The sequence below is a fragment of the Zootoca vivipara genome, chromosome 2 (genome assembly GCF_965207765.1).
Source record: "Zootoca vivipara chromosome 2, rZooViv2.hap1.1, whole genome shotgun sequence".
Lineage (NCBI taxonomy): Eukaryota > Metazoa > Chordata > Lepidosauria > Squamata > Lacertidae > Zootoca > Zootoca vivipara.
The window spans coordinates 117,872,549-117,899,677 of NC_142584.1; the positions used below are offsets into that span (position 1 = coordinate 117,872,549).

The 27,129-nt window shown below is 46.2% G+C and overlaps 1 protein-coding gene across 4 annotated transcripts in view; it reads left to right on the forward strand.

The window, feature by feature from the left end:
• The window catches only part of LOC118080168 (alpha-2-macroglobulin), a 61,584-nt gene that overhangs the window by 25,403 nt on the left and 9,052 nt on the right, over positions 1 to 27,129 (forward strand). For 2 of the 4 annotated variants that reach the window (XM_060268972.2, XM_060268976.2), the window contains exons 13-28: positions 70 to 133; positions 1,323 to 1,465; positions 1,727 to 1,876; positions 3,046 to 3,219; positions 4,816 to 4,885; positions 6,259 to 6,427; positions 8,056 to 8,341; positions 10,473 to 10,596; positions 13,104 to 13,201; positions 14,533 to 14,584; positions 15,346 to 15,432; positions 17,334 to 17,510; positions 18,055 to 18,139; positions 19,767 to 19,923; positions 21,388 to 21,462; positions 24,135 to 24,300. In XM_060268972.2, the coding sequence (XP_060124955.1) occupies positions 70 to 133; positions 1,323 to 1,465; positions 1,727 to 1,876; positions 3,046 to 3,219; positions 4,816 to 4,885; positions 6,259 to 6,427; positions 8,056 to 8,341; positions 10,473 to 10,596; positions 13,104 to 13,201; positions 14,533 to 14,584; positions 15,346 to 15,432; positions 17,334 to 17,510; positions 18,055 to 18,139; positions 19,767 to 19,923; positions 21,388 to 21,462; positions 24,135 to 24,300 (2,077 nt within the window). The remainder of the gene's footprint in view (positions 1 to 69; positions 134 to 1,322; positions 1,466 to 1,726; positions 1,877 to 3,045; positions 3,220 to 4,815; positions 4,886 to 6,258; positions 6,428 to 8,055; positions 8,342 to 10,472; positions 10,597 to 13,103; positions 13,202 to 14,532; positions 14,585 to 15,345; positions 15,433 to 17,333; positions 17,511 to 18,054; positions 18,140 to 19,766; positions 19,924 to 21,387; positions 21,463 to 24,134; positions 24,301 to 27,129) is intronic. The other 2 variants (XM_060268979.2, XM_088663669.1) reach the window with 1 other exon arrangement.

Genomic DNA, 27,129 nt, shown 5'->3' on the forward strand with positions numbered 1-27,129 from the left:
TGCAGGAATCAGTACCGCTAGACATTCGTCTCTTCCGTCCTCATCAGGGGTCTTCCTCCTTCCTTGCAGGTGATGGCTAAAGGGGGCGTCGTACATTCGGGGATCCACGTTCAGCCTGAGGAACATGGGGAAGGTAAATGCCGCCTCCTTCTCATTTCTCCACTTCGTTCTTGAATGCCAACCTGGTGGGAGTCAGCCACATGCCATTTCCGTTCCACCATTTCAATAGAATTTGTGCTGTTCCGTTGAGAATGGTTTTGCTTCTGCAAGTGGTGGTTCTGTCTGTTTTTTAAAAAATGCACATTGCGTTGTTGTAACCCACACCCCTCTCTGGCCTCATGAGAAGGAGAATGTAAGAAATCTTAGAAATCAATAAGAAGAGGCCTGCTGGATCAGAAGAGCCCTGCTGGATTAGGCCAGGTGGCACATCTAGTTCCGCATCCTATTCTCACAGTGGCCAACCAGTTATGGGAAGCAGGATTTGAACACAAGAGCCCTGTGCCGTCCTGCTGTTTCCAGCTACTAGCATTCAGAAGCATTAATGCCTCATTACAAAAAATATAACATACTATGCAAATGCCCTACTAGAGTTACGAGTGCCACATGTAACTGAGGGCTTTAGACTTCTGGTTCTCATACAGACTCCTTCAATGTTTCCTCAATTTTACCCTCGTTGGTTGTCTACGTGGGGCTACCTTTGAAGGTGACCTGGAAACTACAACTAATCCAGAATGCGGCAGCTAGACTGGTGACTGGGAGCGGCCGCCGAGACCACACAACACCGGTCTTGAAAAACCTACATTGGCTCCCAGTACGTTTCCGAGCACAATTCAAAGTGTTGGTGCTGACCTTTAAAGCCCTAAACGGCCTCGGTCCAGTATACCTGAAGGAGTGTCTCCACCCCCATCTTTCTGCCCGGACACTGAGGTCCAGCGCCGAGGGCCTTCTGGCGGTTCCCTCACTGTGAGAAGCAAAGCTACAGGGAACCAGGCAGAAGGCCTTCTCGGTAGTGGCACCCGCCCTGTGGAACACCCTCCCATCAGAGGTCAGAGAGATAAACAACTACCTGACATTTAGAAAATACCTAAAGGCAGCCCTGTTTAGGGAAGTTTCTAATCTGTGATATTTGATGTTTTTTAATGTTTGTTGGAAGCCGCCCAGAGTGGCAGGGGAAGGCCAGCCAGATGGGTGGGGTATAAATAATATATTATTATTATTATTATTATTATTAGGAGCTGAAGCTCGGGCAAAGATATCATATTGGAATTAATTCTCATTACCTCTCTCTCCTCTGCCTGCTTTTGTGATTCTCTACTTACCAGCCAAAGGGGTGTTTTCTCTGGACCTCCCTGTGGACGCGGACATTGCTCCGTTGGCCCGCTTGCTTCTGTACACTGTCTTGCCCAGCGGAGAACTCGTTGCTCACTCGGCAGACTTCACTGTTGAGAAATGCTTCAGAAACAAGGTAAAGCTGCAGGGACTCTGAGGCCCAGGGCAGAAGAGGCCAATAGGTCACTAGTCCGTTCTCCAGGACCTCACCAAAGATGTCATTTTGTTCACCCAATAGAGCATCGCTTTTATTGGTTGGACCGGTAAATATCAGCTCGTTGGCAGTGGCAGAGGGCAACCTGATGAAATGAAATAAAACCAAAACAAAGAGGGGTTATTTCATGCTGTTATGTACAGGAACAAATTCAACAAAGGCTTTTTTTATTTACGTGTCCAGGTGGAATTGAGGTTCTCTGAGCCCAGAGGGCTCCCTGGCAGCCAAATTCAACTCGTTCTTGCGTCCGCCAAAGACTCCCTCTGTGGCATCCATGCTGTTGATAAGAGTGTCTATCTCTTGAAACCCGAAGCTGAGTTCTCCCCTCAGACTGTGAGTCTCAAGCTGCCTTTAAAACTGTCTTCAGGTATAACATTTCCAGAGCTATTTTCTCTCCTCCCCCACCATCACCCATACTGTCTCTTTGGTGTCATTCTTACTACTATCATTACTATTATAATCATTATTTCAATTCATTACTCACCCTTCTTCTTAAGGGAGGGCTACAACAATTAAAACACATCACTGATATTAAAACAACATACAGTGGTACCTCGGTTTTTTGAATGTCTCCGTTGACAAACGTTTTGGAACTCAAATGCTGTAAACCTGGAAGTAAATGCTTCCATTTTCAAGCGGCTTCCTGTTTGAGTTTTCCATACCTTTTGAAGGCTTCCAAATTGAGTTTTCGGTTTTTGAGCATTTTTGAAGTCGAATGGTCTTCTGGAACAGATTACATTCGAAAACCAAGGCGCCACTGTCTAGCACAATATTTTAAAAAGGTTAAAATATTTAATGTATTTTGGTATTTGTTGGAAGCCGCCCAGAGTGGCGGGGGAAACCCAGCCAGATGAGTGGGGTATAAATAAATAACAACAACAACAACAACAACAACAACAACAACAACTTAAAATTACAAAAGACAATACGGTAGCAGAGGCAGAAACATCTGGAAAGCCAAACAAACTTTGGAGAAACAAGCAATGGTTGGTTTGGTCAAATGTGGAACAGTCTGTGGTTAACTTGTGGTTTGTTAAACAAACCATGGCTTCAGCTCAAACCAGGCCAATATAAGTCAGGCATTTTGAACACCCTAAGGTGCTCTTGTACATACCTTACCTGGGAGTAAGTCCCAATGAACTTAGTGTGACTGAAATCTGAATAGACATGTCCAAGATTGCACTGTAGGGTCCATATGAAAAGGCGAAGCATTATTCTGATTATAAGATGAGCTGAGGATGAGGGATGAGTAGAACCGAAGAGCATTTCCACTTTGAAAATGTGTGGGAAAACATGGAGCAGACCTATTTCCCTGTGCCAAAAATCAGCAATAGGTGGTGGCACCTGGAATCAATTTGGCAATGATGTAGAATTATGCAGATTTTCCCCTCCCCTCCCTAGATAGGACAAGTGCTGGGTATAAAGGACTGGGGGGTGATCACCGGTATCAGAAGTATTGGAGCATTTTGGGTTATGCTGAATTGTGACTACTTCATTTTCAGATTTATGACTTGCTTCCTGTGAAGAACCTCAAAGGCTATCAACATGCTAACCCTCATGTGAATGAAATGAACACTCGTCCCTGTGAAACAAGGAAAACAATTATTGTGGATGGCATCCGCTACAACCCAGATTCTTATACTTACGGTGAAGGGGATGCCTATGAAATTCTCAAGGTGAGCACTGAAGGGTCACTGAAATACAGTGGTACCTCGGTTTTCGACCGTTTCAGAAGTCGAATGGTTTACTGGAACGGATTACGTTCGAAAACCGAGGTTCCACCGTATTGCACATATTCATATTGCGCAGCATAAAAACAAACACCTCTCAGAATAAAAATTGTCTTGACCCATAAAGGATTCAAAAACTTTACTTGCAAATCTTTCTTCAAAACAGAGCAAAAACATCAATGATACATTCAAATAGTTCTGTAAGCATAGGCTCAGCATCTTCAAAGCATAGGCTCAGCATCTTCATAGAAATATTATAACTTCCTTTGGAGGCTTTTTAGGGGACCCAGGTGGCGCTGTGGGTTAAACCACAGAGTCTAGGGCTTGCTGATCAGAAGGTCGGCGGTTCAAATCCCTGAAACGGGGTGAGCTCCCGTTGCTCAGTCCCAGCTCCTGCCCACCTAGCAGTTCGAAAGCACATCAAAGTGCAAGTAGATAAATAGGGACCGCTCTGGTGGGAAGAAACGGCGTTTGCGTGCGCTGCTCTGGTTTGCCAGAAGCAGCTTTGTCATGCTGGCCACATGACCTGGAAGCTGTCTGCGGACAAACGCCAGCTCCCTCGGCCTATAGAGCGAGATGAGCGCCGCAACACCAGAGTTGAACACAACTGGACCTGATGGTCAGGGGCCTCTTTACCTTTTACCTTTGGAGGCTTTTTAGCAGAGGTTGGATGGCTACCTGTCATGGATGCTTTAGCTGAGATTCCTGCATTGTGGGGGGTTGGGCTAGATGAGCCTCAGAGTCCCTTCTGATTGTACGCTTCCTTAACTCCAAACAGACCTGATATCAAAGTTCTCTCCCTCCTTTACAGCCTCCATTTTGCCTGGAGCTGTTTCCTAGACTCGCTGACACATCCTTACTGAGTTGGGGAATGAAAAACTAAAGGCAACTCCCTTTCAAAATGGGTCCAGTCGTGACCGACTCTGGGGTTGCGCGCTCATCTCGCATTATTGGCCGAGGGAGTATAGCTTCCAGGTCATGTGGCCAGCATGACAAAGCCGCTTCTGGCAAACCAGAGCAGCACACGGAAACGCCGTTTACCTTCCCGCTGTAGCGGTTCCTATTTATCTACTTGCATTTTGACGTGCTTTCGAACTGCTAGGTTGGCAGGAGCTGGGACCAAGCAACGGGAGCTCACCCCGTCACAGGGATTCGAACCGCCAACCTTCTGATCAGCAAGCCCTAGGCTCAGTGATTTAACCTGCAGCCCCCCAGCATTGTATTGGGGGATAGATTATGTATGCCCCATAGATACAGGCAATTCTCCATATTCATCATACTAAGGAGGTGATTGGACATCGTAATGTATTGCCACTTCTGGGGTTTGGGGTTTTTGTTTTGTTTTTTTACTCAAAACATTTCAATGACTGCGGCAAAGAAAGATAGATAGAAAGAAGGAAGGAAGGAAAGAGAGCCAGAATTCCACCTCACTACCATGACTCTACATATATCAAACCTTTTGATGTCGAAAACCCCCACCCACCCCCACCCCGTCTATGTGCTATAAAATGTTTCATAATGGCTCCTTGGCTCCTTTTGCAGGACTTTGGCTTGAAAGTTTTCACGAGCACCAAGATACACAAGCCTCAGATTTGCCAAGTCCAAAGACATGGTAAGAACGGCATTGGGATCAGGGGGCGAACTGAGATGATGATGAAGAAAATACACTGGTCTTGCTATGTAAAGCCCTGCACAGCTTGAGGCCAGGTTCTCTGAAATATTACCTTGCCGCCTCTATCACTGTTTTCCAAATTTAAAGTTTCCGTTGTATATATTTTATCTATAGTTTGTTAAGAGTGCTGAGAAGGTGGCCCCTCTTCCCCGCACAGACGTACAGTTCACTGGGAGGGGGGGGGGTGTAACAGTAAACCCCTCTTCACAGGGAACACTGGGAATCGTAGCTCTGCAAGGGGAATAAGGATCTCCTAACAACTATAAGAATGCTTAACAAACTACAGTTCCCAGGATGTTGTGGGATGTGGGGTGGGGGGCACCATAGCTGTTTAGTGTTTTATGCTTAAAGTAACATGTTTTCATAACCTTCCTGGGACCTCAGGGTGAACGGGAGGCAATCAATTAAATTCAAATAACAACATTCATTACAATCATTAAGCATTATTAATTATAAATTAAATAGTGGTACAGTAGTGGTACAGTGGTACCTCGGTTTTCCAAGGTAATCCCTTCCGGAAGACCGTTCGGCTTCTGAAACGTTCGAAAACTGAGGCGCAAAGGGCAGTTTGCAATTTCAATTGAGAAAATTTGGGGGGGGGACACTCAGTGGAAGCCGTTTGACTTCCGAGGAGAGTTCAAAAATGGAAGCGTTTACTTCCGGGTTTCCTGCTTTCGAAAAGCGAAACGTTCGGCTTCCGAGATGCTCGAAAATAGAGGTACCATTGTACAGCAATAGAGGTACCATTGTACAGAGCTACAGCAAAAAGGCTGCAATACGAATGCTTCGACTTCCGAAGGTTTCGACTTACGAAGTTGACAACCCTAGAAGTCTTTTCACCGTGCGCGTTCTGCGCTTGCGCAGAAGCGGCGCGCGCAGTCTGCACATGCACAGAAGCGCAAAATCATGCTTCGCGCATGCGCAGAATGGGCGCTTCGACATCTGAAAACCTTGACTTGCGAAGAGCGCCGCGGAACAGATCATCTTCGTATGTCGAGGTACCACTGTACTGATCATTTTGTTAGTTATTATTATTATTTTATTTCAACACTGGGGGGTAGGCACTAAGTAGTGGGGATAGCTGAATCACACATTCATGTTCCATCTGACAGAAAAATGAAGGGATGGCCAACATGGCTGAGTAGCAAGGGTGCCTCCAGTGCTTTTTAGCGACGATAAGCGTGCGCAAGTCATTGCGCAGTTCAGAAGTCAGAACAGAGCTTGAGTGGATAGCTGTGGGCAATTTTCCCCTGAAAGGCTGGCAATGTGTTTTGACACCACTTAGTAATGTAAAGAATATCTTCTCCTCTAAGATTCCTTTGTCCCTCAAGGTGGCTATGATGCAAGATATGGCGAGCCAATTGCACTTGCCTATAGTGTCGAAGGGTACAGTGGAGGCGCCTCCCTCGATGGCCCTGAAGCTACGAAGCCTGTCAGGAGTTTCTTCCCTGAGACGTGGCTGTGGCAACTGGTTGTACCGCAGTAAGTGGTAGCTTTGAGCCTTGGGGTGAGATGGGGGCAAATGATGTGGCAGAGGGCGTAGGAAAGAGGTTTTCAGCCCCTGTACCCTCAGATCTCAGGATGGTTCACAACATAAAATCAAAATGCAAAAATGCAAAATACACAATAAAAACAAAAGCAAGAACAACCCAGAAATTCCCCCTCCCCAACACCTTTTAAAAGGGCATTGGATGTCAATCAGCTATTAGACTAGGTCTTTAGCTACTAGGGACGCAGGTGGCGCTGTGGGTTAAACCACAGAGCCTAGGGCTTGCCGATCAGAAGGTCGGCGGTTCGAATCCCCATGACGGGGTGAGCTCCCGTTGCTCGATCCCAGCTCCTGCCAACCTAGCAGTTCAAAAGCACGTCAAAGTGCAAGTACAGAAATAGGTGCTGCTCCGGCGGGAAGGTAAACGGCGTTTCCGTGTGCTGCTCTGGTTCGCCAGAAGCGGCTTTGTCATGCTGGCCACATGACCTGGAAGCTGTGCGCCGGATCCCTTGGCTAATAACGCGAGATGAGCGCCGCAACCCCAGAGTCGGTCACGACGGGACCTAATGGTCAGGGGTCCCTTTACCTTTAGCTACTACGACACCATCAGATGTCAAAAAGGAATGCTTCTGCCTGGCTCTTGAAGGTGTATAATGAAGGTGCCAGCCGAACCTCCCTGGATAGAGCATTCAACAAACAGGGAGCCACTGCAGAACAGGCCCATTCCTGTGCTGCCACCCTGATGTAGCCACCCTAGGGCATGCCTATTTTCACTGCAGGGTCATACTGCCCAACATACTCTGGCTTGTGCCTCCTTCCCCAAGCCTGGGAAGCATTCGCCCAGCTTAGGGAAGGAGGGGTGATGCTCTGACATGGTCCGAGAGCCCTCCCACCTCCTTCCTAAAGAAAAGGTGGCGGAACTGTGTTCTGGCGCATTCCGCCAGAAAAAACCCCCACTTCATATAGGTTCGCCATCAAAGCATATGCTATATGTTATATGGCTGCCGAGACCATATAACACTGGTCCTGAAAGACCAACATTGGCTCCCAGTATGTTTCCGAGCACAATTCAAAGTGTTGGTGTTGACCTTTAAAGCCCTAAACGGCCTCAGGTCCTGTATACCTGAAGGAGCATCTCCACACCCATCGTTCTGCCCGGCCTTCTGGCAGTTCCCTCACTGTGAGAAGCAAAGCTACAGGGAACCAGGCAGAGGGCCTTCTCAGTAGTGGCACCCGCCCTGTGGAACGCCCTCCCATCAGATGTCAAAGAGATAAACAACTATCAGACTTTTAGAATACATCTGAAGGCAGCCCTGTTCGGGGAAGTTTTTTATGTGTGACATTTTAAATATTTGTTGGAAGCCACCCAGAGTGGCTGGGGAGACCCAGCCAGATGGACAGGGTACAAATAATAAATTTATTGTTTGTTTGTTTATTTATGTATTTATTTCCACTACATTAGTCTGACACGGTACCTCCAACAGCACCTTGGCTCTCTTGCAGCAGTAAACCCCTCCAGTGAGGCTACTGAGTGCTCCCACCCGCCCCAACTGCTTGCTGAAAGGTGCTGTGGTGATCCACACTAACTCCCCCCCTCTCTTTTGTTCACCTGTGCCTTCAGCGGAGATTACTCAGGTACAGGGGACTTCTTTGGCCACTCAGCGAAAGAGGGTGGCATCGTTCCAGGAGAACTAGTTATGCCTGTGACCATTCCGGACACCATCACGGAATGGCAAGTAGGAGCTTTCTGCTTGTCGTCAGACAAGGGCATTGGCATTGCCCAGGCCACCACCGTCAACGCCTTCCAATCCTTCTTCACTGAGCTCACCATGCCCTACTCTGTGGTGAGGGGCGAAGCATTCACGATGAAAGCCACTGGCTTCTCCTACCAGAAAAACCCAATGAAGGTGAGAAATGCCCAAATTTGTCACCCAATTTCTGGGGACGACGACCCCCCTTTCCTCTTTCCTTGGCATAGGATTGGGATCTTGTGGGCATAAAATATATAATAGTAATAATTGTTGCTGTTGTGATTTGGAGGTGTTTTTTTAATATAAAAAAAATTATTTCAATTTTCAAATTTACAAACAATCATCAAGCAAACTAATAAAACAATTTCCATAAGTTCCTTCCCCTTTGTGGGTCCTTATGTTAACTTTCCCCCTTGCATCTTCCCTGTTAATCCAGTTCTATTAAATCTCCGATAAAACCATAGTCCAACGTTTGAGTGCAAGCATCATTCCAGTCCCACTAATAATTTTGATTGTTTACAATGATTTTTTTAAGGTAGATCATGTGTTTTCCCCCATTCCTTTTTGAAATTTTCATCTTCCTGATTCCTAATTCTTCCAGTCAGTTTTGCCAATTTTGCATAGTCCATCAGTTTAATCTACCTGACTTCTCTGGCAGGGACTTTATCTACTTTCCATCTCTGGGCTAATAATGTCCAGGCAGCAGTAGTCCTATGCATGAAAAGCTCTTCTAGTCACTTGGAATTTCGGCACCTACAATTGCTAAAATAAAAGCTTCCGGGTTTTTTTTTTTAAAAAAGAAAATGTTCTTTTAAACATTTTCCCCCTAAAATTCATTGTATATATTCTCCCAATTCCACCAGAACGTACCTTCTTTATCCTTACATTTCCAGCATATATTTTTGCTAATTTATTAGGAATTAAAAGCCATCATTTTCATAGAATTTTCTTTCAAAGAATAGCATGCTGTAAACTTTAAATCCCAATTCCATCACCTCTCCCATGCTGCTAATTGTATATTATATCCAAAATCCCTCACCCAGTGTATCATTCCTGATTTGACCTGTTCACCTTTTGTATGCCATTGTAATTTAGACATTTTTGAAAGTAATTTAGTCTTATTTTCTATCAGCTCCTTTTTAAATTTAGAGGTTTCATTAAAGAAACCTTTCTTTTTGTCCATCTTAAATATATCATTAAGTTGATGGTATTGTAACCAATATATCATTAAGTTGATGGTATTGTAACCAATCAGTTAGTAATCCTCTTATATCTTCAAACCTCTTTAGTTTATTAATTTTTCCTCAAAAACCCCCACGGTGGCTTATTTTCAGGGGATGTCTTTTTTTTATTAAGTATGGTACAGTTTAACCTACAAGGTGCCTATCACTATGACTTATTTTCGGGGTATTATTTATTTTCGGGGTATGGCTTATTTTCAGAGAAACACGATAGGTCTTTAAAAGATGCCCAGTCATTCCTCATGTTTATTTTTTTCAGAAATATCGCCTCCAGTGCGGAAAGCCACCATGGTGTTTTTTGTTCTAATAAATTTTTATATTTTTCCCATACTCCATAAACCGCTTTCCTTACTACATGGTTTAGGAAAGCTCTGTGTAAATCAGAAGGTCAGCGGTTCGAATCCCCGCGACGGGGTGAGCTCCCGTTACTCCTGCCAACCTAGCAGTTCGAAAGCACATCAAAATGCAAGTAGATAAATAGGTACCGCTCTGGCGGGAAGGTAAACGACGTTTCCGTGTGCTGCTCTGGTTCGCCAGAAGCGGTTTAGTCATGCTGGCCACATGACCCGGAAGCTGTATGCCGGCTCCCTTGGCCAATAACACGAGATGAGCGCCGCAACCCCAGAGTCGGTCACGACTGGACCTAATGGTCAGGGGTCCCTTTACCTTTTATGTACTTTAACCTTCTCGTACCACAGATATGCGTGCCAGCCAAATCTGTTATCATGACCTTCAAGATCTAAAACACAGAGGTGTGTCTGCCTCCTTCATTGTACAGCTTTTGAAGTACATTGAAGATGCAGCTCATTGCCCAGGCTTCTGGACAGCTTTTAGGACCCACCTTGTTTTTATGGCTCTGAGTGGTTTCAAGTTGTTGTTTTTAATATCATTTTTTAATGCTACAATCCACTCTGAGACCTTATGGGTCACCTGACACCTCTCATGGCTTTCCGAGTGTCACCTTGATCTCTTCCTGCTCCTCCTGTGAATTCATTTTCTGGTATTCTGCTTCCTCCCCACCGTAACTTCTTTCTGTCCATGGGCAGATCACCATGTCTCTGGCTCCATCCCCTGACTTTGAGGCCATCCCTGTGGAGGAAAAGGCACCTTCTTGTCTGCCTGAAAATGGGAGGGAAACCGTCTCCTGGTTGGTGACGCCCAAGTCTCTGGGTAAGCAGCAACACTTCACATCTTGGATTTGGTGGCCGGGGTGATGGGGTGAGGGTGGTGAGGGTGAGGGTGAGAGCCAGCCTGTCCCATCCTCAACTGGTAGGAAGACTATCTTCCTTCACCTTGCATCAGGGATATAGGTGGAGGGGGGGAGTTGATGCCTAAAGTATAATAATAATAATAATAATAATAATAATAATAATAATAATAATAAATTTATACCCCAGCCACTCAGGGCGGCTTCCAACAAAAAAAATAAAAATACAATAAAACATCAAACATTAAAAACTTCCCTAAATAGTGCTGCCTTCAGATGTCATGTAAAAGTCAGATAGTTGTTTAGTTCCTTGACATCTGTTGGGAGGGCGTTCCACAGGGCAGGCGCCACCACCGAGAAGGCCCTCTGCCTGGTTCCCTGTAACTTGGCTTCTCTCAACGAGGGAACCGCCAGAAGGCCCTCGGCGCTGGACCTCACTGTCCGGGCAGAACGATATGGGGGTGGAGACGCTCCTTCAGGTATACAGGACCGAGGCCATTTAGGGCTTTAAAGGTCAGCACCAGCACTTTGAATTGTGCTCGGTAACGTCCTGGGAGCCAATGCAGGTCTTTCAGGACTGGTGTTATATGGTCTCGCAGCCACTCCCATTCAACAGTCTAGCTGCCGCATTCTGGATTAGTCATAATAATAATAATTTATTATTTATACCCCACCTATCTGGCTGGGTTTCCCAAGCCACTCTGGGCGGCTTCCAACCGAATATTAAAAACAGTACAGCATCAAACATTAAAAACTTCCCTAAACAGGACCGCCTTCAGTTGGCTTCTAAAAGTAAAATAGTTACATATTGCCTTGACATCTGCTGGGAGGGCGTTCCACAGGGCGGGTGCCACTACCCTCTGTCTGGTTCCCTGTAACCTCACTTCTCGCAATGAGGGAACCGCCAGAAGGCCCTTGGTTGCTGGATCTCAATGTCCAGGCTGAATGGTGGGGGTGGAGACGCTCCTTCATAGTTTCTGAGTCACCTTCAAAGGTAGCCCCACGTAGAGTGTGTTGCAGTAGTCCAAGCAGGAGATAACTAGAGCATGCAGCACTCTGGCGAGACAGTCTGCGGGCAGGTAGGATCTCAGCCTGCGTACCAGATGGAGCTGGTAGACAGCCGCCCTGGACACAGAATTGACCTGCGCCTCCATGGACAGCTGTGAGTCCAAAATGACTCCCAGGCTGTGTGCTTGCTCCTTCAGGGGCACAGTTACCCCATTCAGGACCGGGGAGTCCTCCACACCTGCCCGCCTCCTGTCCCTCACAAACAGTACTTCTGTCTTGTCAGGATTCATTCTCAATCTGTTAGCCGCCATCCATCCTTGTAGTATAATCCACAAGCCACACAGTGTTCTCAGGCCACTCTTATGCAAGGTAACAGGGCTTAGCGACACCCTGGAGGCTGCCTAGTTGGTGGTGACCCATAACAGGGTCTTTTCAGGGGTTGCTCCCCAGTTCTGGAATGCCCTCCCACAACTGGTGCTCCTGTCACCAGCATTAATAACTTTCAGGAGACATTTGAAAACATTCATGTTTACCCAAGCATTTGATGGCTGGAGAACACTGTTGTAAGCCAGCGTTTCTCAACCGCTGTTCCGTGGCACACTAGTGTGCCGTGAGACGCTGGCTGGTGTGCCGCGACATGTGGTGACGAGAAGGGCGATTTGCATTGTCACGTGCCTGGCGGCCGCCAATAATCAACACTGACCCGCCGAAAAGGAAGCCGGCCGGGTCACGACGCGGAGCGAGCGCAGCTCTCAACAGCCACCACCACGGAAGGGTGGTTTTAGACAAACTTAAAGAAGCTGGCTGGATGAGCTCAACCTGAAACTTGCTGAGCAAAGGATTGTGCTGGCAGAGAAATCAGTGGCTTGTGAAGCCTTATTACAGGAGATTGCAACCAACACAGCAATTGGCAAGTGTTTCTTACAGTCATAATTATATAGTCAATATAGGGCGGCACAGAGTTAAATTTTTTAACTTTTTTAATGGTGGTGTGCCTCGTGATTTTTTTCATGGAACAAGTGTGCCTTGGCCCAAAAAAGGTTGAGAAACACTGTTGTAAGCTACTTTAGGATTGTAATTATAATTATAATTAGGCCCTTTTCCCTTGCAGAGTCTCAAGGAGACATACAGATAAAACAGAAACAGATAAAACATAGGAGGAAAAAACCAATAATTAAAAAACAATTAAACATTAATGGAATTAAAACAATATATAAAACATTAATAAAACATATGGATAATTACAATTTTTTAAAAAACGCAACTCCAGTTCTTTCTTTAAAAACAGTGTGGGTATCAGAAAGCCTTCAATAGTTGCCTAGGAATATTTTAAGATAGTTGATGCTAAATAGCTCCATAAATGGCTTGAGGAGAAGAAAAGGAGAGAGAGAGAGAGAGAGAGAGAGAGAGAGAGAGAGAGAGAGAGATGGGTAGGATAACAAGGTGGTCGTTTTTGTTCTAGGGCAAGTGAACTTCACAGTCAGTGCCAAGGCCCAGCCCTGTGGGAATGCGAATATCCCAGAACAGCAGGACACTGTGATCAAATCTGTTTTAGTCGAGGTAGGAGAGCTGCTTTGATCTCGGTGATGGTGGGGGCTAAGTGGTTACATGCATGTAATTGCACATATTTATGCTGGGGAAATGATACCTTAAAGACGGCAAAGTCCTGCCACAGGAGGTTACCCTCCATGTCCTCCAAGAGCACACGTGGGCTGCCTCGGGAGATGGTGGGCTCTCCTTCCCTGGAGGTTTTATGCGGAGGCAGGATGGCCATCTGCCATGGATGCCTGAGCTGAGATTCCGGCTTGCTGGGGGTTGGACTAGATGAGCTTCAGAGTCCCTTCCAACTCTACAATTCTGTGATTGTATGATCATATTGCAACCTCCTTTTGATGCTTAAGGCAGTACAGTGTTCAACTAAGGAGTTGCACAGGTGCAATGGGAAGACCCTGATGTTGGGAAAGATGGAGGGCACAAGGAGAAGGGGGACGACAGCGGACGAGATGCTTGGACAGTGTTTTCGAAGCTACGAACATGAGTTTGACCAAACTGCGGGAGGCAGTGGAAGTCAGGAGTACCTGACGTGCTCTGGTCCATGGGGTCACGAAGAGTCGGACACGTCTAAATGACTAAACAACAACAACAACAATGGGAATGTCATTAGTGCAATGCGATTCTCCCTCCCCTCTTCTCCTCCATCCCCAAATCTCCTCTGGAGGGATTTAACGGGCACACTGGGAGAGGAGAGGGGAAGAATATTATATCGCACAAAGAGAAATCCTTGTGCAGATGGAACATTGAAAATAACCCTTAAATTGAACGGATTATACCCAACCAACTCCTAATTAGAAAAGACCTATTGTGGTTAATGAACACAGGTTTGGTCATGTCCATTAACTTCAATGGGCCCTGGCCACATTCACACCATACATTTAAAATGCTACGATGCCACTTTAAACAGCTCCAAATAATTTGAAGAGCTGTAGTTGGTTAGGCTGAGAGGATGCTAAGGAAAGTTGCCAGGAGACCCCTATTCCCCTTGCAGAGCTACAGTTCCCATTGTGGTTTAATGATCAATTCCTCTTCCTAGGAGACTCTGGGAATTGTAGCTTTGTAAGGGGAGTAGAACTCCTCGCAACTCTCAGCAGAGTCCCTAACAACCTACAGTTTCTGGTATCCTTTGGGAGAAGCCATGACTCTTTATAGGTGTGCGATCCTGCTTCAAATGTACTTCAGATGGGGCCTGTACCCTGTCCCCCTCACACAATGCATTCATTTATTCTTCAAATTTAGATCTTATTTCCTTCTCAAGGTAGGCATTAACTATTTCCGTTATCTCCTCGGAGTCTCTCGTTCTAACCTTTCCCCTTTCCCGTTCTGTCTCCACAAAGCCTGAAGGGATTGAGAAAGACGTGGTCTTCAGCAACCTCCTGTGTCCAGCTGGTAAGTGCCTGCCTGGTGGTAGGGCCTTCTGCAGAAAGCTCACACTCTTGGTGAGATGACGATGGCGAAGCTGATCTACAGCCTGTTGCAGATATTAATACTGTGCAGTTTGAAGTGACTGGAAGCATAAGAACGGACTCCTTTTGAAAGAAATCATTGTCCGGGCCCATAAGAACATTTTTCAATTTTTTACGTTCCGAAATCTTCATAAACAGAACATAAGCATCAAAAATACAGCCAAAATATACATACATCTTGTGCTGTCCAGCACAGGTTCTGCATCTTGCAAAATATAAAATAATTCAGACAGACCCCTCCGCGATGCCAGAGACCTCGGAGCTCGAGGTCTCTGCGTCCTCTCGCCAGCGCGACGAACCGGAAGCCCTCACATTCTTGACAAATATTTGCTTTTTCCTTCTACTAATTCAATTTGGAACTTTGACTTGTTCTTATCAAAACCATAATTTCTTTTCTCCTTATTAAACAAATCATGAACTTGGTGGTATTGTATGCAACTTGTTAATTTATCTTTCACCTCCTCGTACGGTTCAGCAATATACCTTTAACCATTTTTTCGTTTCTGTGTCAATTAAGCCGGTTATACTTAACACGGCCTTCTATCCCAAGCAGCTGGATACTTCATTGAAGAGGAAGGGAGCTGGAGCATCTGTAAGGGGCAGTTCATTGTCTTTCAGAAGGTGCTCATGAGATTGATGAGCAAGAGGCATGATCAAAACTCTCTCTTTCTCTTCTGCTTGCAGAAAAGTCACAGTCATCAGCACCTGTAGCTTTAACGCTGCCAGCCAATGTGGTGGAGGGCTCAGCCAGGGCTTCAGTCTGTGCACTGGGTAAGTGGGGCAACCCTGGAGGCCCCATGCTGGGGCTCCAGTTACTCTTGCACCCTACCTCCCTCCCCCAACCAAAAAAACAGACCCAAGGAGGACTGAGCATGCTCAAAGGTTGTGTAACGCTGAGGGCGCTTGTATACTAGTTTCTGGTGGGATTCAAACGCTTACCTTCAAATTCAGGTTGCTGTGCAATTATACAGTGGTGCCTTGACTTACAAATTTAATCCGTTCTGAATGCACCTTCGTAAGTCGAAAAATGTCATTGGAAATGCGTTTTTCCATTGGAATACATTGAAAATGGAAAAAGTCGAAGCAACCCTATCTAAAAATTTGTAAGTCGCAAAATCCCTATCTAAAACCTCCCCCCCCCCGGATGTCGAGACATTCGTAAGCGTGCAGCCATTACCACCATTCGTAAGTCAAAAATTCGGTTGTCGAGTCGTTCGTAAGTCAAGGTACCACTGTAGGTGATTGGTAGGTCTCTTGCACAGCAAACCTAGTTCCCCGAAAGATCAAACTTATTTGCGATAAATGAAAGGGAAGCACTGGAAAGCATAGGATAACAACTGCTTTGATGCCACATAATCTAACCTCCCTGAAAACAAATCAAAACAAATGCTTGTTCAATGGCCAAGATGCAATCAAATCAAATCCCTGCAATCAAATCAATATGTGGATGTTCAATGGAGAGACAGACTGGAAGCACCCTGAGTATCTGTTGGGGTGGGTTGGCAGGTGGGAGAAATGGGGGGGGGAGTCGTGGGTGGCAAATGGAGTGGAGTGTCTTGAAAAGGGGTTTGCTGGAAGCCAGGCAGGGAGCTCTCTGCACAATTCCACTTGCCAGTCAATAGCTTTTTCCCCCAATTCCAAACGGTGCCTGGATCTCCTGTCTCCTCTCCTTGCATGCCCAAGCACCCCCCTGCCCTATGGACTGCCTGAATTCAATGAATAATGAGACACGGCAGTCAAATCAGGCCACAATTTTATCAACTACAGATGTAAGAGGTTTGGCATGTTGTTGTTGTTTAGTCGTTTAGTCGTGTCCGACTCTTCATGACCCCATGGACCAGAGCACGGCAGGCACTCCTGTCTTGCACTGCCTCCTGCAGTTTGGTCATAGGCACCCACTTCTGACCAGCCTGCTGGAAGGACTTAAATTTTGGATCAACCATAAATAAGGGAGTTCCTGACCTACATCGAGGAATAATCCCCCTCCTCCAGATTGCACAAGGGGAGTGCTGTGGCCCTAGTCCCCTTCCTTAGAAAAAAGGGGGGAAAGCAAAACAACATCAACAACAACAATAACTTTGGCTTCCTACAAAAGCTAAACAACTCTTGCTTCCCAAGAAAGCTCAAAAACTTTAGGTAGATCACTGCTAGATTTTTTAATACTGTGAGTAGATCGCAGTCTATTGGGAGTTGAACGTCCCTGTTTTAGAGTGAGGGATTTCAAGCTGAGGGGATCTCTTCACTGGGGACAAAGGGGTTAGTCGCACAAACAGCCTCGAGTTTCATAAGATACCTGGCCACATGTGCTGGAAGCAAACTCCGCTTACTAGTAAACCCAAGATTGAAGAGGGGTTTGTAAATGACCCAGGGAAATAGGGAGGTGGATTTTGCCTCAGGATTTCCTAGGAGTTCCTTTAGTAAGTGAGAGAAAAGATGGGTTCACTAGGTGCTCTTCTAATAATAGAGTAAGAGGGGCAACCGTCGCACCGTTTTAGCATTCGGTGGACGGGATCCATTGCAGCTACAACCTCCCCTCTGACCAAGACTATGCCTAAACTGCCACTCAAGCAAATGCTCACCAAAGCTCTAAACTGTGGCCTGATCCTTTTTTTTCTCCTTCCCCACTCACTCTCTTTCTCTCCCACACCTCCCCTTCTCGTACCGCATCCCAGGAGACATCATGGGAACAGCCATAGAGAACATCCACCAGCTTCTCCAGCTGCCCTACGGCTGTGGGGAACAGAACATGGCCCTCTTTGTCCCCAACGTCTACATCCTGGAGTACCTGAATAACACAGGGCAGCTGACGAAAGAGGTCAAGTCCAAGGCCATCGGATACTTGGTGGCTGGTGAGGAAGACTCGTAGCTCTGCAGGAAAAATTCTACTCTTGCTTTCCTTGGAGGCTGGGGAGGGCAGGGAATGAAGTACTGTACACTGGTGCCTCGCTTAACGAATGCCCTGCTTAACGAAATTCCCGCTTAACGAAAGGATTTTTCGAGCGGAGGTTGCCTCGCTAGATGAATTCGTTTTATGAAAAATTCGTCTAGCGAATTGCGGTTTCCCATAGGAATGCATTGAAATTCAATTAATGTGTTCCTATGGGCAAAAAAATAAAAAATAAAATCAATGCTAGACGAATTTTTCGTTATAAGAAAAGACCCGTGGAACGAATTAAATTCGTCTAGCGAGGCACCACTGTATCTGGCAGCTTCTGGCAGTTTCTCATTTTTCCAATCTAAAATTCAGTTCTATATCTTTTGCAGCAATTTGCACTCTCTTGCTCTCGCTCATCATTAAAATTTGTCAGCCTTTTCGTGCGAATGTCTCTAAATAGTATACCTATACAACTGCGTGCATATTTTTTTTGCAAACAATTTCGCCTTCCATTTTAGGCTACCAGAAGCAGCTGAACTACAAGCACACTGATGGCTCCTTCAGCACCTTTGGAGAACATAACTGGGAGCCAGGAAACACCTGGTGAGATTGACAGTGCCAGACTCATAATTTCAGGCGTGTGGTGGTGGGGGTGGGATTCGGCAGGATGTATGAAAAGTTGCAGTAGTGAGGTAGGAAAGCCCGGGGGGGGGGATCACATCCAGCAACCTTCATTTTCAGATAGTACATGGCTAATGGACCCCTGACCATTAGGTCCAGTCGTGACTGACTCTGGGGTTGCGGCGCTCATCTCATGTTATTGGCCGAGGGAGCCAGCGTACAGCTTCCAAGTCATGTGGCCAGCATGACAAAGCCGCTTCTGGCGAACCAGAGCAGCACTCAGAAATGCCGTTTACCTTCCCGCTGTAGCGGTTCCTATTTATCTACTTGCACTTTGACGTGCTTTTGAACTGCTAGGTTGGCAGGAGCTGGGACCGAGCAATGGGAGCTCACTCCGTCGTGGGGATTCGAACCGCCGACCTTCTGATCGGCAAGCCCTAGGCTCTGTGGCTTAACCCACAGCGCCACCCGCGTCCATGGGTAGACAAGTGTAAAAAGCCCTGGACACAAATTCCCATGGTCTTCTAGTGGCTCATTTACCAGAAGTAATGTATTTTGAGTTAACTCTGGAAGTGTATATTTGATTATGACCAAAGAGCACAATATATATTAGGAGGCTTAGTTTGGTCAGGCAGATCTCCAGAGAAGGGTGATCAAGGAGGATAAGCAGTCCGGAAGCCAACCCTTATGAGGAACGCTTGAGGGAGTTTGGTATGCTTAGCCTGGAAAAAGGAGACTGAGGGGAGATATGATACCGGTAGCCATCTTCAAATATCTCAAGGGCTGTCACATGGAAGATGGAGCAAGCTCATTTTATTGTGCTCTGGAGGGTAGGACTCGAACCAGTGGCTTCAAGTCCCAAGAAACACTGACTAAACACTAGGTAAAACTTTCTGGCAGTAAGAAAGTTTTACCGTGTTGGTGCTGACCTTTAAAGCCCTAAACGGCCTCGGTCCAGTATACCTGAAGGAGCGTCTCCACCCCCCCCATCGTTCTGCCCGGACACTGAGGTCCAGTGCCGAGGGCCTTCTGGAGGTTCCCTCACTGTGAGAAGCCAAGTTACAGGGAACCAGGCAGAGGGCCTTCTTGGTAGTGGCACCCGCCCTGTGGAACGCCCTGCCACCAGATGTCAAAGAGAAAAACAACTACCAGACTTTTAGAAGACATCTGAAGGCAGCCCTGTTTAGGGAAGCTTTTAATGTTTAATAGATTATTGTATTTTAATATTCTGTTGGAAGCCGCCGAGAGGGGCTGGGGAATCCCAGCCAGATGGGCGGGTATAAATATATTATTATTATTATTATTATTATTATTATTATTATTATTAGAGCTGTTGGACAGTGGGATGAACTCCCCCCAAAGGTGATGGGTGCTCTTTCATTGGAGTTTTAAAGCAGAGGTTAGATGGCTACCTGCCAGGGATGCTTTAATTGAGATTCCTGCATTGCAGGGGGTTGGACTAGAGGACCCTTGGGGGTCCCTTCCAACTCTATGCTTTTTGAAAGCGGTATGCAAGTTTCATCAAGAACAAACAAAAAAGCGTACTGCAGTTTGTTCAACAGGTTTCGTTTGCTTGCTTTGACCGACCCTGCTCTGGGCTTGCTTTCAGGCTGACAGCGTTTACGCTTGTATCCTTTGCCCGGGCCAAGTCCTTCATCTTTGTGGAAGAGAAGCACATCATCGGCGCTCAGGCCTCGCTGGCTTCCAGGCAGAAAGAGAACGGCTGCTTCCATAGCACCGGGACCCTCCTCAACAATGCCCTGAAGGTACAGAGGGTTGGAAGGAGACTCTATGGTGAAACATCAGCACAATCATAGGCAGGGCCGGCGTGTCCATTTAGGCAAAATAGGCAGTTGCCTAGGGCGCCAAAATGGAGGGGGCGCTGGCCAGCCTGCCGGGGGGGGGGGAAGGAAGCCTGCTCTTGCGAGAGGCGGCAGCGGTATGAGTGCCCTGAAAGGAGCGCTTTCGGGGCACTGATCCTGTCGCCACGTCTCGCAAGAGCAGGCTTCCTTCCCCTCCTCTTTTTATCTCTCCCTTCTCTCTCTCTCTCTCTCTCTCTCTCTCTCTCTCTCTCTCTCTCTCTCTCTCTTACCCGCCCCTTCCTTCCTTCCTTCCTTCTCTTCCTCTTCCTCTTCCTCTTCCCTCCCTCCCTCCCTCTCGCTATTTCCCTCTCACCCCCTCCTCCCTCCCTCCCTTATCCTCTCTCTCTCTCTCTCTCTCTTTCTCTTTTTCCCTCTCACCCCCTGGGGGGCGCCAGAAGATGATCTCGCCTAGGGCGCAAAAAACCGTAGCACCAGCCCTGATCATAGGGCAAAACTTCTAAGCTTGTTTGGGTTGGCCTATGGGACTTGGGGTTAAGTTGGAGAAACTTGTTCTGTTTTGCTGAGTTTTATTTCTGTTTTTGGTCCTGAGCCTTCAGGGTGGTGATTGCTCTATATTGCTGGAGGGACAATCTTGCAACCTTGCAAAGTTCTGGTGCAGCTGCCACAGCCAAAGGGGGGGGGGATCAATGTCCAGCGCAAGACACTGTGCCTTCTGAGGAAAGTGGGCTCTTCCTCCTTTCCCCTCTTCCTCTCACAAGTGTATCTAAAAAAAAAAGCCTTCCTCAGTATCAAACACCTGTGGCCCTGAGATTTGCAAGTGAGGCCTTCTTGGTGGTGGTTCCCCATTTATGGAATTTGTTTATTTCCCTGTTTATTCTTGCATTTGTTCCTGGCATCTCTCTCTCTCTCTCTCTCTCTCTCTCTCTCTCTCTCTCTCTCTCTCTCTCTCTCTCTCTCTCTCTCTCTCTCTCTGGATGTTTTTGCCATACTGGGCTCCTTTAGGAGGAAGGGTGGGATATAAAATTTAGTAGTAGAAGAAGAAGAGTTTGGATTTGATATCCCGCTTTATCACTACCCTAAGGCTTCTCAAAGCGGCTCACATTCTCCTTTCCCTTCCTCCCCCACAACAAACACTCTGTGAGGTGAGTGGGGCTGAGAGACTTCAAAGAAGTGTGACTAGCCCAAGGTCACCCAGCAGCGGCATGTGGAGGAGTGGAGACGTGAACCCGGTCCCCCAGATTACAAGTCTACCGCTCTTAACCACTACACCACACTGGCTCTCTCTAATCAATAATGAATAATATTTGGAGAGCAGTAGATCTTGAGGTGGGGGAAGTTCCCTGGTGATGGCAAAGGGCTTTCCTGTACCACATGGGGGCTGAGTAATTCCCATCTTTTTTCTTACAGGGCGGGGTTGATGATGAGATCACTATGTCTGCCTATATCACCATCGCCCTCCTGGAGATTCCTCTGCCTGTCACTGTAAGTAGCCATCTTTTCCCTTCTGCAACTCATCAGGGACAACCATTCAGGATGGGTAGAGGCTATTATAGCCTGTGCTAACTTCCCATGAAGCTAAACACTCTAGCAAAGAGCTTAATAACCAATCTAGCTCTTATTGGGCCAAAGTCTTGAATCCATTTAGCCTAATTCAGAAAAAGATTTTTCCAAAATAATTAGTTGATGGACTCTGCTTCTAAATGTTACCTGTGTTTTTTTAAAAATATATATAGATAGATATATAGATGATAGATAGATAGATAGATAGATAGATAGATAGATAGATAGATAGATAGATAGATAGATGTAGATGTTGCTGTTAACCTATTTGGTTTTTTTATTTAAAAAAAACAGTATATTGTCATACCTTGGATCCTGAATGCCTTGCGACTTGAACATTTTGGCTCCCGGGCGCCGCAAACCCGGAAGTGAGTGTTCTGGTTTGCATCCAATGTGGCTTCTGAGGCTTCCAATTTCGTGCAGGAAGCTCCTGCAGCCAATTGGAAGCCACGCCTTGGTTGTCCAACATTTTCAGGAATCAAATGGAGTTCCAGAATGGATTCCGTTCAACAACCAAGGTATATATATTAAAAAACAAACCAGATGCTGTGGAAGATGGGCTCTGTCCTGGTCCAGGATGCTCTTACGAGCCCTTTTGGGAGCGATGTTACTGAAGCTGAGCCCAATTCCCTATTTGAGCTCCTTGGCGTGCTGAGAGTACAGTATATATGGCTTGTGAATTTGGCTGGGAAAGTATTTTTTCCCCTGTCCCAGTCACACACAGAGAGATGCTCCTAGAGGAGCGCCTCCGCCCCCATTGTTCAGCCCAGACACTGAGGTCCAGCAGCGAGGGCCTTCTGGTGGTTCTCTCAGTGAGATGAGAGAAGCAAAGTTACAGGGAACCAGGCAGAGGGCCTTCTTGGTGGTGGCACCCGCCCTGTGGAACGCCCTCCCATTAGATGTCAAGGAAATAAACAACTACCTGACTTTTAGATGACATCTGAAGGCAGCACTGTTTAGGGATGTTTTTAATGTTTGATGTTTTATCATGTTTTAAATATTCTGCTGGGAGCCATCCAGGGTGGCTGGGGAAACCCAGGGCAGGGAAGGGTATAAATAATAAATGAGGATGAGGATGATGAAAGTAATAAAGTGGCTTATTATACACACCTTGGGTAGGAAAGGTTTTCAGTTCTAACCTAACTAAAGCAGAGAAGACAAAGGTGGCTGAAATAAACTCAGAGTCAAGAGTGAATTTCATGCTCTTTATTCAGCTTGTAGTAGCAACAGAAGAAGAAGAGAAAAATGGCTCTTTCCCCAAAACGTCTGCTTATATACATTATTTACACAATGGGCCTTGCGTGATTGGCTACTTCAGGGCTGCACCTGTAGGCCAATCAGGTTGCAGATTCACTTCTGCCTGCAGCCTGATTGGCTGCTCCTGCAGGCCAATCAGGTTGCGGATTCACTTCTGCCAGCAGCCTGATTGGCTGCTCCTGCAAGCCAATCAGGTTACTGATTCACTTCCACCTGGAGCTGGATTGGGTGGCTCCTGCAGACCAATCAGACTGCTGCATTCTGGATCCTATTGTTGTAGGATTCAGCTCAGTACATACGAGTAGCCATGCTTTCTAATTTGTTATGGGAGGATGGATCCCTCTCACCTTTAGGTCCAAGAGAGAAGTGAGATAAGCAGGAGGAAGTTGTAAGCAGGATGCAACTTAAGACATATAAGTATAAACATCAGAGAGGTCGGGAGGTCAGCAGCGACGTTGAAGTTACAGGGATAGTCTGGGAATCTGGAGGTCTCTTTCTTGTTTCTTTTACCCCGCACAAACCCATCTCAGTGAGCTGAGGTGCACCCAAACCTCCAGAGGTTGTGCTGCAACTTTGCTCTTCCCAGCAATTTGCGGCCAGGAGGCCTGATCCTGCCACTCAAGCCACCTCCAGTAGCCTCCTGTCAGGTCTCTGGAAATGGCTGCAGTGGCTTGAGACAAACTTGACATGAGTCAGCAGTGTGATGTAGCAGCTAAAAAAGCCAATGCAATTCTGGGCTGCATCAATAGGAGTATAGCATCTAGATCAAGGGAAGGAATAGTACCACTGTATTCCGCTCTGGTCAGATCTCACCTGGAGTACTGTGTCCAGTTCTGGGCACCACAGTTCAAGAAGGATACTGACAAGCCGGAACGTGTCCAGAGGAGGGCAACCAAAATGGTCAAAGGCCTGGAAACAATGCCTTATGAGGAACGGCTTAGGGAGCTGGGTATGTTTAGCCTGGAGAAGAGAAGGTTAAGGGGTGATATGATAGCCGTGTTCAAATATATAAAAGGATGTCATATAGAGGAGGGAGAAAGGTTGTTTTCTGCTGCTCCAGAGAAGCGGGCACGGAGCAATGGATTCAAACTTCAAGAAAGAAGATTCCACCTAAACATTAGGAAGAACTTCCTGACAGTAAGAGCTGTTCAGCAGTGGAATTTGCTACCAAGGAGTCTCCTTCTTTGGAGGTCTTTAAGCGGAGGCTTGACAGGCATATGTCAAGAATGCTTTGATGGTGTTTCCTGCTCGGCAGGGGGTTGGACTGGATGGCCCTTGTGGTATCTTCCAACTCTATGGTTCTATGATTCTAAGTTTCTCCTTCCTTCTCTCCCCAGCACTCCGTGGTGCGCAACGCCCTGTTCTGTTTGGAGACGGCGACGCAGGCGAAAGAGATCAACACTTACACCAAAGCCTTGCTGGCTTTCGCCTTTGCCTTGGCGGGGAAAGAGGACAAGAAGCAGGAGATGCTGCGTCTGCTTGATGGGGAAGCTGTGGAAGAAGGTGAGAGGCGGCTTCTTTGCCTTCTCCCCATTCTGCCCCTGTCTGGTTTCCTGATTGGTGTAGAGTTGGGTTGGGGGGGGGTCTGTCAACTGCTTCTCCATATAGAAGAAAAGTGCATTGCAGAATACGGATATAAAATTTACAGCATTTTTATGGTTTAATAGAAAATCATATGGAAATGATATATCATGGCATATTTCCATTTCCGCCGTATCAAGCAGTTGGTCCCTTACCTCTCTCGCCCTGATCTGGCCACAGTGATCCATGTGATGGTCACCTCCAGGCTTGACTATTGTAACTCACTCTACGCGGGGCTGCCCTTAAAACTGACCCAGAAACTCCAGCGGGTGCAGAATGCCACGGCGAGGCTCTTTACGGGGTCCCGGATGCAGGATCACATTCATCCAGTGCTATACCAGCTGCACTGGCTCCTGATGGAGTACAGGATCAGGTTTAAGGTGCTGGTTTTGACCTTTAAAGCCCTATGCGGCTTGGGACCCTCGTACCTATGGGACCGCCTCTCCTGGTATGCCCCGCGGAGGACCTTAAGGTCCACAAACAACAATATTCTGGGGATCCTGAGCCATACGGTGGCTAGATTGGCCTCAACTAGGACCAGGGCCTTTTCAGTATTGGCCCCAACTTGGTGGAACGCTCTTTCACAGGAGACCAGGGCCCTGCGGAATTTGTCATCTTTCCGCAGGGCCTGCAAGACAGAGCTGTTCCGCCTGGCCTTTGGGTTGGTTTCAGTCTGACACCTGTGTTTTCCTCCTCCATGGTTTGGATTTATGGACTAATTAAAATGAGGCTGCATTTTAAATTTTAAATTTTAATATTGTATTTTAATCTGTATTTTAATTAATTGTTTTCTTTTCTTTTATGTCTTATTGTAATTTTATTGGTGTTAGCCGCCCTGAGCCCGGTTTTGACTGGGGAGGGCGGGGTATAAATAAAAAATTATTATTATTATTATTATTATTATTATTATTATTATTATTATTATATAGTTGGTATCTAACAGCAAGTAAACTGACAAAAATGTATAAATCCAAATCAAACAAATGTTGAAAATGTAAAGAGAAAGAATGTTCTTTTTTATCATATGTGGTGGTCTTGTAGTAAGGTTAAAGCTTACTGGGAAATGATATATAATGAATTGAGAAGGATGTTCAAAATAACTTTTATTTAAAAAAACAAAAACCAGAAGCTTTTCTTTTGGGAATTATAGGGACAGAACTACCTAAATGGTATAGAAACTTATTCATGTATGCTACTACAGTGGCAATAATGCTACTTGCTCAAAAATGGAAAGAAGCAGAAGTCTCAGCAAAGGAAGAATGGATACAAAAACTTATGGAATATACAAAAATAGTGAATAAGAAATCAAGAAGAAGAAATCAAGAAGAAGAAATCAAGATAATGAACTTTTTATAAAATAATGGAAATGGTTTATTGAGTATTTACAGATAAATTGTAAACAGGTAAAAACATTAGCAGGATGAGTGTAATAACCTGCAGTTTTATAAGAGTATCTATTTACAATAGGTAATTAAATGAGCAAGTTAAATGAACTTGGATATGCAGAAGATATTAAAGAATAAATTAATGGAACCCCAGAAAGAGGGGGAAGGGAAGTCAAATTTTGAAATGTTAAATTGATGGTAAAACTAATGAAATGTATAGATTTGAAAAGTATTTTTTTTAAAAACTAAAAGAAAAAGAAAAAAAGAAAACTGCATTGCTGCCTCCCCAGACTGCTTCACCTTCTTCTTATCCAATATAATTGCAAAGCCGCTTATCATTTGAAAAAGCAGCTAAACCCAAGTGATGGTATCCAACAAATGCATTCCTTCAGAGCAAGGATAGCTAAACGACAGAACTTGCTCTCCCAGGATGCAATTTTGGCTGCCGGCCTAGATGGCTTTAAAATAGGATTGAACAAACTCATGAAGGAGATGGCTATCTGTGGTTTGTGGCCATGATGGCTATGATCTTCCTCCAGAATTGGAGCCAGCAATGCTTCTGAATACACAGAAGCCACAAGGTGAAAGAAGTGCTCTTGTGCTTGAATTCTGCTTGCTGGTTTCCCACAGGCATCTTGGTGGCCACTGTGAGAACGGGATGCTGGACTAGATGGGCCCTTGGCCTGATCCAGCGGGCCATGTCATCTTTATGTCATCTTTATAAGGATTTCTCCACATGCACCCTTCACAGAACTGCTCTAGATAGTTGGTGGAACCCCTATAACAGATCTGAGGGGTGCGTAGTGGGAAGGGGGGGAATTCCATTGCTCAAATGCCAATCCTTGTGCAGGCTGAGACCCTACCTGCCCGTGGACTGTCTCACCAGAGTGGTGCATGCTCTAGTTATCTCTCACTTGGACTACTGCAATGCGCTCTATGTGGGGCTACCTTTGAAGGTGACCCGGAAACTACAACTAACCCAGAATGCGGCAGCTAGACTGGTGACTGGGAGCAGCCGCCGAGACCACATAACCACCGGTCTTGAAAGACCTGCATTGGCTCCCAGTACGTTTCCGAGCACAATTCAAAGTGTTGGTGCTGACCTTTAAAGCCCTAAATGGCCTCAGTCCAGTATACCTGAAGGAGCGTCTCCACCTCCATCGCGCTGCCCGGACACTGAGGTCCAGTGCCGAGGGCCTTCTGGCGGTTCCCTCGCTGCGAGAAGTCAAGTTACAGGGAACCAGGCAGAGGGCCTTCTCGGTAGTGGCACTCGCCCTGTGGAATGCCCTCCCACCAGATGTCAAAAAGAAAAACAACTACCAGACTTTTAGAGGACATCTGAAGGCAGCCCTGTTTAGGGAAGCTT